This window comes from Scomber scombrus, chromosome 6 (genome assembly GCF_963691925.1).
Source record: "Scomber scombrus chromosome 6, fScoSco1.1, whole genome shotgun sequence".
Lineage (NCBI taxonomy): Eukaryota > Metazoa > Chordata > Actinopteri > Scombriformes > Scombridae > Scomber > Scomber scombrus.
In genome coordinates, this window is record NC_084975.1 from 4,764,452 (window position 1) to 4,777,705 (window position 13,254).

Genomic DNA, 13,254 nt, shown 5'->3' on the forward strand with positions numbered 1-13,254 from the left:
AGTTGTGTTACATGATCATAGAAGGGCTACTACTACTACAAAAGGCAGAAAGGAACTTGACACTGTAATGGAGGCTAGTTTCTGATGTTTGTTTTGTTGCTGTTAGTGGAAAGGAAGGAAACGAAAAGAAACATACATGCAAACTTATCTATCTTGAATCTAAAATATCCAGAACAGAAGGTTAGGACAGACATAAGTGATTAGTTCATATATGGACTATCAGCCACTGATCCTGCACCCCAACTCTCCCTGAGGACAAGCATTAGTCCGTTATTAGTAAGTCTACCTTCTCAGATTTTAAGCCTCTCAAGTCAACTTTTTAGCAGCAGGAAAATTGCTTTGCCCATCACACTCAGGATCATAACACAAGGAGCCCCCCCCCCCCTCCTCCCTCCTCCTCCCATGCCCTCAGGATCTGAGTTTAGGGAACCAAAACCACAGGTGACTTTTAAAAGATTACATCAAAGTTTTGGGAAGACTGGCCTGTGGTGAGGACATGAGACTCCCCAAATCACCTGAGTGCTCTGGGCAGTTTGTCTGTATGCTGACACTTGAGCGATGTCAAATTAAACGCAGTTAAATTTGGTGTTTTTCTGTCACAAAGGGGTTTAAAATTACATAAAATATGACACATAGTTGAACCAACAGAGATGATTTATATGTGTTCACAGGAAGTGATGTGACAGAAGACTGTGTGCAGCTAAACACGACTCTGCAGTGCTCAAATATGCGGTTGATCTCTTCAAATGAGCTAAAGTAAGGTCATTAATCAATCTTTATAATAGCATGGCATACTTATGATGCATATGGCACATTTGAGAGAGACTGTTTGATAATAATCATGAACTCTGCAGCTCTTCGAGGCTTTTTTAAACATTTTTACGCCTGCTTTAGTTCATGGTTCTGTTTTCATGGTCCACAAATTCTGCTCTCAGCGAACTCAATTCCAGGCACGTTTTGGCATATCAGCACCGTGAAAAGTCATCCTGCATGAGCTACAAAGCAGCTCAGGCTTGCTCCGTAACCATGGATGTACAAAACAACAACCAGTGGATAACTTCTAATTCTGCAAAAAATGTATAAATATTTGAGAATTAGGAAAGACCTGGGGGAAAGGTTAACTTCTTTTCTGCACGGAGGAGCAAAGTTAAGCCGATTTGCAAATCTATGAATCTACTGATTCCAACTTTATGTGTGTTATGCCCGTTGTTTTGTTTTTCAGAGTTGGCAGGAGGTTGTAACACTGAGGTAAATAGATGTTTTTAATTAAAGAAAAATGCAAAAATGTTTAAAAAAAAAATCTCCTTTCATCCTTTCAAGGCTGCGGCTGTTAGTTGAGGACATGATGTAAGGCATGCACAGCTTGCGTAGCATTCAGCCCCACAGGGAAGGAAGCAGGTAGATGGGAATGCGGGAGATATAATAAAAAAAAAAGGCGGGATGAGTGGAGGAATATGTCAAGTAGGGGCATGGGGGTGGTGGTGGTGGTGGTGGTGGTGGGGGGGGCTTATCTGGTTGACGTACCCTCCAGCAGGTTTGTTCTATAGTCGACTGACTCGTGGGAGACCATTTCGTTAGTGGGGCTGACGCTCCTTGCATTAGCCAGCCTGTCCAGATGCTGGATGTGACCCCGGCCATCATACCACACCTCAGACATATCTGGAAACAGAGGGGGGAGGGAGGGAATAGGGTGAGGTGAGGAGAGGAGGAGAGGAAATGAGGGAGTGAGAGATACAGAAGGAGGGACAGAGAGAGATTGGGATAAGGACAGAGAGGCAGAAATTTGTAGGAATGGTGAGAGAGGAAGGAGAAGGAGGGCAGGAGGAAACAAATGATAGACAGAGAGAGAGAGAGAGAGGGAGGGAAGTGAGAGAAGGAAGGAAGGAAGAGGAGAGGGGGAGAGAGATCTTAGAATTACTTAGAAAGGCAAAGCGTCTCCACCGGTGCAACCCCACGCAAATCTATCAAAACCCACCAGGCAAAAAAACACGACCCAGCAGACTGAACCCAGAGTCACTGAACTCAGGTTACCAGTATGCACACATACACACACACCCACACACACGCACACACACACGCACACACACACATGCACACACACGAGAAAATACACACGTGAGGGCTTAAACACCAGAAATCAGTTCACTTTTAATGCAACTATAACTGACTTATAACTAATACAAGGGTTTCACTACATGCATACAGTATATATGACAGGTATAATGTCTGTATACTGTATGTGCCTTATAGGTATGTTCATTTTCCTGTGTTTTATGTCAATTTTCATTTTGATTTCTTTGCATATTTTATTATTTTTGGTGTATTTTTTCTTTGTATTTGTCTCTTTGTGACTTTCTTAAGGCTAAATATCTTAATTGCAGTCAATTCACAATTATTCCTTTAAAAAATCTAGTTGCTGTGAAACAGGTCAAAAGCCTGACTGGCATAATATTTCACAGCAGATGTGTAATCTGGGCTTTTGAATTCAGTACTGTATGTCGCAGCAGTAGAAGTGAACTGTAACCTGATACATCACTGCTCTTACCATCGATGTGTTTGTTCCTCCTCCACATGAGCAGCGTTCCCAGCAGCAGCAGCAGCAAGGTGACTAACACGCAGCCTACGATAAGGCCTGTGTAGTCCTGCTCCTGAGCCAGCGTCACCTTGCCCAGATGTCTGATGGTGTCCGCCTGGCGCCACTAAAAAGACGTGAAGGGAGGGAGGGAGGGAGGGAAGGGGAACAGAGTGAAAGAAGTAAATGTTAATAACAATAATAATTACTAATGAGCTTCCTTTTTCATCCATGGTGAGGTCAGAGGTCAGGTACAGCATACTGAACAGCTGGCACAGATTCAGTAGTGAGGTGTCGATGTTTAGTCGTTGTTTTGACTCCGCACTTTTAACTTTAATAGATTTTGACAGGGTTCAAATATTTACTGGGTGAGCAGTGTGGGACCTGTACAAAAGGCCACAAGTTTTATGACAGTGCAGTAGCAAAAACGATCCTCAACATACAGAAAAGGCGGCCAAAGATTGTTAAAAAATGATCTCATTCTTGGTCTTGCTGAAGACGAGACCGAAGGCAAAAAGTCACAGAGACACGCAGGAGGAATATGGCTGCAGAAAATGCTTGAATCAGCTCTATAGGGGTCGTCTAATGTCTTTCTGTTTTTGGGTTGAAGACAACAGGAAGTTAGAAATCCAACATCCAATATTAATATGATGATTTAATATAAAGATCCCCTCCAGACATGTTTTAGGATGTATAAGCTCAAACCTCCCACTAAAGGAATAATAAGCAAAAAAGCATGTTTTTGACTGCAAAGGGACTTTAAGTTTAGATTAAATTGTCTTAACTTGTACTTTCTGTCTCATAAATTGTACTACAGAACCCAAAAAATGTGTTACTGTCCTCATCTGTACAGAAAAGCACTATAGATGCTTGATATACACACATGACACAAACACTGCGTCACACATGGCACATACTGTACATACATATTTAAAGGGCATGAAACTGGCATTCAGACATATGGTATGCAATAACCATGCACACACACACACACACATGCACACACACACACACACACATGCACACACACACACACATATGTCTGCTGCCACGGTCTAGAGGCCGATTACATCAGTGATATTGCTTCTTCCATTATTAGGTTTAGTTGAAATGAGGTTTCTACTGCTGCAGATGGGACAGTGTGTGTGTGCGTGTGTATATGTGTGTGTGTGTGTGTGTGTATAAATAAGACTGTCTGGGCATGTCTGGAGGTAAGGGATATATTTGTGTGCGTGTGTGTGTAGGTTTATGGAGCTAAGGGATATTGGCTGACCCTCCCCAGAGATACAGTCTTTCCCCTGAAGGCCAGTTCACAGGTCAACAGCGATGAGGCTGATAGCGTCTGGTCTGGAGCGCATCACTGTTTCACTAGAAGGTGACGACTAGATATTATCTTTAAGGACACGAGGACATCCGGAGCGCAGCATCTAATGTCAGTGTGTATCATAAAGGCTTGACATTTCTTTCATATCCCACTGGGATGTTGGGAGGGATGCTAAATGTTATTAAAAGCTCACAGAATAGAAAATATGAGTTATATTATAGCAACACGTATCTGTACGAGCATCAACAGTGTATATCGCAGCACCTGCAGAGTTATTTAGTCGATCTCTTTCCCCTCAACGTGCCTCACATATCTCTTCTTCAGTTTGATTTCCTACATTTCTCAGGAATGTATTTTCACAACACCTTGAAATTGAGCAAGAACTCGAAGATCAGATAGCATAGAAAGAGCAGAAAAAGTGAGGGTTTTATCTCGTCGAAGGAAAGGGACAGTCAGCCTCTTATTGAAAACATGAGTAGTATTATATAGCTGCATTGGTCTTTGATGTAATTTAAGTGTAGAAATGTAGTTATGGCCTTTCTACTTCCTCTATGATGGAGTTTGGTTCAAAATGTTTCTCTGGAAGGCTAAGCTTTCTCGAGTCCAAAATCCGATATTCACTGTTTATGTTTAAGATCAATGACAGATTTTCTTCTGTCAAACTCAATTTAAGCTGCTGAAAATGTTGCTATGTAGTTAGGGTGTGTGTATTTTGGGCATTTATCATGAGGAAAGAATCAAAATACACCAAACAATTAAAATAAATCCAAAAACAAAAGCTGGTAAACTTTTATAACTCTAAAGCGCTGAATCCACAAAGAATGGATTGTGCTCGTTAATAGCAAAGTGATTTGTGCAGCTTTTGCACAGTTGTTTAAAAGGTCATTTTTTTTTTGCACTAAGGAAATGCTGGCACACACACACACACCCATACACACACAAACACAGTGCAATTTGCCCTTGTTTTGCATCTGTTTGGGTAAAGTGGAGCAATTTTAGAGTTTCAGGCTTTTCTCTCCACATTTCAGCACGCAGATTGGCCCACAATGAAAACTGCAGAGAGTGTTTTTATCTCAAACCAACTTTCTTGTATTTTTCTTCTTTTACTGACTAGTATTTTGCACCAATAACATAATATACTGACATGTCAAAGGTCAAAATAAAGCTATTAATATGACTGCAGGTCTGAAATGTGTGAGCTTAATGTTTGAATCTTATAATAATAATAAAAAAACATCAGTACTGTTCTGTTTGCTGCCCACAGCTGGCTGCAGCATCACACAGCAGCTCAAAACAAAAGTGCATCTTCATACTGAGAAAGAGGCTGTGGACATTTACTCAAGTGGCACAGCAGCAGCAGCAGCAGTAACTTCATTAACCCTGGATTGAACAGGATCTGAAGGTAATGAATCTTCCCCTTTTCTGCCACTTCTCTGCCAGGTGAGCTGTTACACCCAGATTCCAGGTTTATTCATTGGGAATGTTTGTAATAAAGCAGCTTTTTACGAGTGAATCCTGAGCTCCACCAGAGCTGTCACAACATTTTTATTTCATTGCTGAAAGTCAGAGATGAACCTGATAGCACCCTCCCCTCCTCCTCTCCCCACCTCCACCCTGCATAATGCCAGACTAAAGATTTCAACCTTGATATCATTCAATATCATGCAAGCCTTACAAGTGTGCGTGCATGCAGTTAACACCAACTCTCTGAAGACGGCAATAATTCAACCCTAACTGTGTGTGGCAATTTGAGCTAGTCTTTGTAGAATAAGACGTTATTTACAATGATGTTTATTTATATACAAAAAGAGGCTGATTGAGCAGTTTAGCAGCAGCAAAAACCGCACAGTCCTTTTGTGGATCTGGATGAGTAACGCCACATTACGTTTCCAAGCATCTGCTTTGGTTGAGACTTTCACAGCTCTGATCACACTCAGCATCATTGATGAGTGTGAGGTTAGATGTGGTCAAAAGTGTGCTTCATTGCACCTGTAAACACCTCTAATAGTGATGTCATGCAAAGCAAAAACAACATTTCCAGAGGATGTTAAGTGACTCTTTAATCCTGAAAAAAAAAGGACTCCGAATATTTAGGAGGAGTTCAGGAAAGAAACCTAAATGTCGTCTTTCCTATTTAAAAGGTTTTATCATTAATGAGACAGTGTGAGGGGTTTCTTCTGGTATTTCCATACTGTAACGTCCCTCCTTCTCACGACTCTAGGGATGCTTGACTTATATTCAAGTAACAAGACAGCTGGATGCGGAGCCCTTTCACTCAACACACTGTGTAATAAATTCTCCCTGAGCTGCTTTTTATAAGGGACTACATAAGGACAGGAGAGTTATTGAAGTTTCCTGTAAATGATCTGGAACGCTGCAGGAATGTGGTGTTTTCCATGAATTTCCCAGAGCGCCGAATGAGAAGCTCAATATGGACGATGGCAGAGTGATCCTGCACTGCCTTCTGGGAGCTCGTACAGTGAAGTTTGACTTTACTTTGTGTTAGTTGTCAGTCATTAGAAATAGAGAAAAGTTAAGTCAAATGTAATCCATTTATAACAAAGTCAAATTCAATGTCTGCACATTCTGTCCATCTGTCACCACTGTGTGTTGTATTGTTGCTACGAGGCAAGACGGTGGCTCTGATGCATTTTATGGCAGAAATTCCCTCAGTGATAATAACTGATCATTTCACATAACTGCACTGTATCAACTTGTCCTAAAAAATATATATATAACTGTTTACACACCAAAAAACTGCGGTTAGGATGATAGGAAGTGTCACATTTATTGCAATCACTGCTAAAAAAAACAAAAAAACACCTCAATGCAGAGGTGTCAAACATATGGCCCGTGGACCAGAATTGGCCCGCCAAGGGCTCCACTTCGGCCCTCTGGATAACTTTGCAAAGTATGAAAATTACAGAAAGGTAATTCCAGTTTTTCAATAAAATACACCTCTAATGCTATTCACACTGAGATGATATGAGATAACTGACTTGCAATGTGACTCAGATTTAAAAGATACATTTACCTCGGTGGGCTTGGACACATTTTATCCGTATCTCTTACCAGGGTAACCCCAAATTGGTTAGTCCTTGTTCCAAAACTTTATTGCATGTTTGGGACAATTTATCTAATGTGAACAAGCCTTTTTTTTTGATGAGCATCTATAAAACAGTTCAGTTAGTAGCTTATTGATGCACTTGTGAAGGCTGAGATTGTTGAAATTACACTCATATTTCATTTGTAAATAGATAGTTTATTATAGTATAGTTATAATATTTATTATTATAGGTTATTATGCAATGGTTTTACTGGTTTGGCCCACCTGAGATCAAATTGGGTTGTATGTTGCCCTTAAACTAAAATGAGTTTGACACCCCTTCCTTAATGAGTCACATTGAGCCTTTACATTAAATTTTTTTTTTTCATAAAAAAGGGAATAATGCCGGTAGGATATGAAATGAGTGTCATTTTGTTGGGAAATGTGCACTGATTTAAAGAAAATTACACTTTCCAGTAAATTAGAAACAAGCTGATTGCAACATATTGTAATTGTTATTTTTTTTGGGGCAAGAATTAGTCATGTGATTTGTTAATACAGTTTTTTTTTCTTATGTGGTGTTAATTAGTTAACAAACCTCGTAAAAAGTCTTTACAACTATATTTATCTAACACCATTTGTTCTTGGAAAAGAGGACAGTTTGTTCTTGACAAGTGTTACGAAGCCATCCGCAAATGATATTAATCTGTAGCTCCCATAATTAACAGTTTCACACACCCTCACACACACACACACACACACACACACACACACTCCCTGCACTGCCATCAATGCATCACTTCAAACGCACACTGTGAAGCTTTCCTCTGCTGTCAACATGCAGACAAGCTAGAACAAGACTTCTATTGAGTGGAGTGGGAGAGGATTTACGAGTGAGCGTGCGTGTGTGTGTGTGTGTGTGTGTGTGTGTGTGGGTGTGTGTGGGTGTGGATGTGTATTTGCAGAGAGCTGGGTGTCTCTATAAACAAAAGGCTTAATTACTGAGAGCGTCTTTGTTTACCAACTGTTGCACGAGGTATGGAGAGGTGGTGTGTGTGTGGGTGTGTGTGTGTGTGTGTGTGTGTGTGGGTATGTATATATAAGCAGATGTAAGTACTGTGCACCTGTATATGAATCTGCATGTTGATTTATGAAGGGCTGTATGCATCTCATCTATATATCTATCATTGAGCTTAAATAAAGAAAAACAAAAGACCTGACCTTAAATATCATACATGCTTCTTAAGAATAACAAAACACAATAGCCTTCTCTGTTCTCAATGCAAACTGAAATGCAAATTTTATGTGTTTCTTGTTGTCTGTGTGCAGTTGCAGGTGTGCCTCACCTCCACCTGCAGCTCCTTGGCAGTGGCGGCATTCAGCTCGGTGGGAACGGTGCACTCCAGAGTGTTTCCAATAAGAATCAGACTCTCACAGCTGTGGTTGGAAACAGTCAGAACCTGACATTTCATGGCTTCCCTGTCCATCCGGTCGCCCTGCAGTAGGGAGGGGGGGGGGGGGGGGGGGAGAGGGTGTGAAAGAAGATGGGGAGAATAGTAGGGAGAGGAAGGAAGTTGGGAGGAAAGACAGAAAAAGCACAATGAACAAAACTACAAATTCTGGATCAAGCACTTATAGTTAAGGTCAAGGGTCAAAGGTTCACAGCAACCAGACAGCAGATGCAACACAGAAAAAAAGAAGATGACAACAAACTGAAAACTTCAATTTCAGCCTAACCAAACTATATGTGCAATTTGGAAATAAACACAAAAAATCACTACAATAGTGGCCGTAAAAGGATAGTTTTACACATTTTCAAGTCTGTCAGGTGTCCATGTGACACTGAAACAGGTTTAGCTATTCCTCCTGTTCACACTCAGCATTAGAAGATCCACAGTCTTCATTTTGGGCAACATTTAAAAGTTTATCTGAGGATAATATGAAGCTTCAGCTGTCCGAGTTAGTCAAATAAAGGGGATATCTTCCACAGTTACAGCCCTCTTTGAGTTTCCTCGGACAGTGTCTCCCTGTTGAGCTGTGGTGGACGTATAGTAACAAAAAAGAGAGACTTTGAAAAACAGAAAGAAAGGCTTTTATATCATTGGATAATCTTGAGTCTCTGTTATGAAGAGGGGCGTTAAGGTTGTTAAGGTGCGCTCAGACTGATTACAACCTGCCGACGTAATTGCATTTAAAGTCAATTCAAAGATGGAAGATGGAAAAGTGAGGGTAATTATATCCAAACTTGAAAAGGCCCTTTAGTTCGTTCTGAAGCAAAATGTATTGTGGACACGTCAAGTCTTCACATAATGCAACAAAGAGTGTTGGAAGATTACTGCTGGTGGAGATGGCAGAGAATGTGTCCCCGAAGTCAATCTCTGCCCCAAGGCCTCCCCTAGGAATACAATCTGACTCTGTACTTTGGTATAAAGTAATCACAGGCCACACTGCTGTCTTCTTTTAGGGATTGCAGACTTCACATTGCAGTTTTGAAGTCCTAAAACACTTTCTCACACAAGATTCAAAGTTAGCTCTGTAGCTGTACACAAGTTATAGGATGTCTAAAAGTCTGTTAAGTGACAAAGGAACATGATTGACAGAACCATGTTGTTGCTGCAAACTCATGGTGGTTTATTTAGGATATACTTGAATTTGGAAACAGCAGATTTCAATCATCATCTTGCTTCTCGGCAGAGTTCATCATGATTAATACTGATCGAAAGGACTGAATATAATTTGAGCACGTCTCGCTCTGAGTAAGACAGAGCGGCTTATTCTGGTCTTGTGACCCTCAGTGGGATGACAAACCCCCCCCCCCCCCGGAGATCTGACTGGAAGCCCACACAGCTATTATCCATGTGAGTGTGTGTAAGTGAGTTAGTGAGCGTGTGCTGTTTGACGGGAAGCCGTGAAAGAACGACGCAGTCTAATTTGCTCTTCTGTCTCTTCATTTGTTTTCCACTTTTCAGACTTGTTCTTCATTTTTGCTCCTTCCGTCTCTCTCTCTTTCACACACACACACACACACACAAGGACACACACACACACACACACACACACACTCAGACTTGTTTGAGCACAAGGCAATAAAGAGAATGATCAGATTCGTTGCGTGACAGCTTGGGATTTTCCAATTTGACACAGAGTGGAGGCTTGCACCTGTTCCTACGCTCACTCTTTCTCTCTCTCTCTCTCACTCACACACACACACACACACACACACACACAGGCAGTCTACAAGCACAGCAACATAAACCACTAATTCACCCGCTTGCGTGCAATTAGGACACACAGAAAGACAACACTTGGAAACAAAATCATCCAATGCAATCCTTATTCGGTGGGTTTCCTGGTTCTCGGCGTGACAGTACTCTACACACACTGCAGAGGAGAGTCAATAAGGTTGTTAAAAAGCCGTCACGGTAATATCAGTCACTCTAAATAAACTGCTACGATGGTTATTATACATGAAATGCTTCTGAGTCTCCCGTGAAGCGATCGCTGGTGATAACAGCCTGGCCCCAAGCCAAAGCCAACACTCCTTTATGTGCTGCCATGCTGGTGTGAAGCAGTCAGTCAGAGCTAAATATTCCTTGATGCGACTGTTATAAGCAGCCATTCTGGGGCTGAAGTTATCAGATGGCGCTAAATGAGCCTAGCATTCGCCCCTTTTGTGGAGGCCATTGCAGGGCATGGTTATCAGATGGCGTTAAATGTGGCTGGTTTCGGTACGATGCCTGGTACCATCCCCCCTGGGTAAAGACTGGGGGCTTGTCTCGGCTGAAGGGAAGGGATAAAGGGGGGATAGAGGTTGGGTTGGTGGTGGATTTAGCAACAGGGCCAAGGTCACGTCTGGGAAAAAAGAGTGAAAGAAGGGAGAAAAAAAAAAAAAAAAGAGTAAGAAACAGCCATGATCCCCTGCGAGCGTTTCGGCACAGCTGCCACAACCCATCGAGCTGCAGTCAACAAAAAAAAAACGAAAGAAAGAAACGAGGAGAAATATGTATTTCATTGTGTTTGTAAAACGGGCTCTGGGGACTTTGGTGGCCCGTTTGAAAAGCAGCATTAATATGTCAAGAGCTTTGACCTCGGCAGCCAGAACAATGCAAGTCAACTGAGAGAATACATCGAGAGGTATAGCAGTGGTGGAGGGATGGGAAGGTTGAGGTGGGGGTGTAAACGATGGGAAACAGACTCCACTTCCTGTTTTTCTTTCTGTATTGTTTCCTTCCCAGTTTGACCTGGGCCATGGATGGCTGTACGTGTGAACGTGTGTGTTTGGATCGGGAGGAAAAGTGCAGAATGAACATCGGCTTGGTTCACTGCAGTTTCATCTCGTGCGATAGAGTTATTTAAACAAGGCTCTGAATTCAAATAAAAATGCTCATTGTTTACAAATCTGTGGAGTTTCCTTTTATTAATCAAACACAACAAGTGAAACTCTGCAGACCTGCAGCAGTGTTGGATAATTGCTGAGGTGCTGCAGGGATGTTAGCATTTCTGCTCCTGTCCTGCTCTTGCTGCTTTATAAAGTATTAAACATGACTTTGAGTCCTCTTAAAAAAAAGACTCTTTAGCAAAAATTGAAAATATCTCAATCTTCTTCAATCTGTAGCAGATCTCTGACCTTTGCTGATTCATACCAGACATCTGCCTTTTTGTAGTTTGAAGCTGAGAGAGTCTGGAATCAGTTTTAAATATTAGAGTGAACGAAAGAAAACAGTAGAAGACAGACGTTGAGTTAGTTTACTGTAGAAGCCTCTCTCACCTTTAGCTCCACAATGCTTTTGTTATCCTTGGAGGTAAGCTTGGGATCCTGGAAAAGGGGGTCTTCCACGTAGATCAGATCCCACTGATCTGTGGAGTAGCCGTCCAGAACAAACGCCACCTTGGTGACCACTGGCGGCGGCAGGGCCAGTTTGGCCAGAGATGGCGTGGTGCATTGGATGGATGTCCGGTTCTCCCCGTACACACAACTCTGGAGGACAAACAAAAACATACAGGTTGAAAATATAGAACATCTATAAGCTGCAGGTTCGGTAGAAATAAGAGCTGCTTTTTTAATACACACAAAAACATTAGGATTGTTTTTATTGGACTCTTTTGAGCTTGATTGAGCCTACTGGTCTGCTTTTACTCATGTTCACTATTGTTCCAATCAGTGGGATGTTAAAGAGCACTTGTCGTTAAAGTGTAGGTTTTAAAACGTTCTTATTGGGAAATGATGTTGGCACACGTTTTGCATGTTTTGGAGAGCAGTTGGATAGCAATCTGGTCAGAGCACAACTGAAGGAGGCGTGATCACCTATAGGTGCTGCAGCTAACGTAAGAAAAACCTTTCTTCTTCTGAATGTGATTTTCTACTTTGCAAGAAAAGCTTTAATGTTGTTGTGATATGCATGCATCATACTTCTGAAAATATCTATTTGAAACTGACAATCACGCAGCAATCGGCCAACTATGTGAAGGTTTTAAATTCTTCTATAAATCCTCTTTTTCTCATTCTTTACACAACTATTTTTAGTCACTTTTCATGTGCATTAGATACAGCCTGAAAATCCTCTCTGTTATCCACATATTTCAACAATTATTGTCTATCAGACCTCCCTGATTGCCAGCTTTTGACTCCACAGGGTCGACACCTTGTTTGAGCTAGTCCTTTCCCAGCAAAACCTTACCTTAAGGCTAATGTGTACTTTACATAAACCCAATCCTAAATCTAAAGGTAAGCCTGTGAAGCAGTGAAGACTAAAAATTGTTTTTGCATATTGTAATGTTCTTCAGGACATTTTGGTTCCTTTGAGGTGAGGCAAACACTAAATATTTAACTTCCCTTGTACTCCGAGTAAAAGCAGCCCCCTCCAGGTCTTTATTCATTGGTACAGTACAACTATGCAGTAATCCTCAATTTGGCAGCTTCTTTTATACTCGGCACATTATATGAGACACCATCTTTTTTTTCAGATGCTGAGGTGTTTACACATGTGGCCTGAGGGCAAAACAGAGCTTTTTATTCCACGCTGGATCCAGCCCAGGTAGGTCTCACTGCTATTGTGCTCATTAAGACCCCTTAGTGAGAGACAGAAAGCACGGAAAATAGTAACACCTAAGACGCTAAGTCCTTTTTATTGAGGCATGGAAAAGTTTCATCTTGTTTCCAGTGAATGGAGGCATCTATAGGGGATAGAGACTCTGAAGTTGGCGCCTTCTGTGTTTTCATAGCAAATATCTAAACCTTATATGAATGTGAATGTTTTTTTTTGGGGGGGGGCGCTTTTATTAGCTGCTCAAGAAGCGCATCTCTTGCTCATT

General features: G+C 41.5%; 1 protein-coding gene across 1 annotated transcript in view; it reads right to left on the reverse strand.

The window, feature by feature from the left end:
* Positions 1-13,254, reverse strand: part of met (MET proto-oncogene, receptor tyrosine kinase) — an 80,153-nt gene that overhangs the window by 14,173 nt on the left and 52,726 nt on the right. The window contains exons 11-14 of the mRNA XM_062421478.1: positions 11,711-11,920; positions 8,289-8,438; positions 2,546-2,699; positions 1,525-1,659 (exon numbers count right to left, since the gene is read on the reverse strand). Coding sequence (XP_062277462.1) covers positions 1,525-1,659; positions 2,546-2,699; positions 8,289-8,438; positions 11,711-11,920 — 649 coding nt within the window. The remainder of the gene's footprint in view (positions 1-1,524; positions 1,660-2,545; positions 2,700-8,288; positions 8,439-11,710; positions 11,921-13,254) is intronic.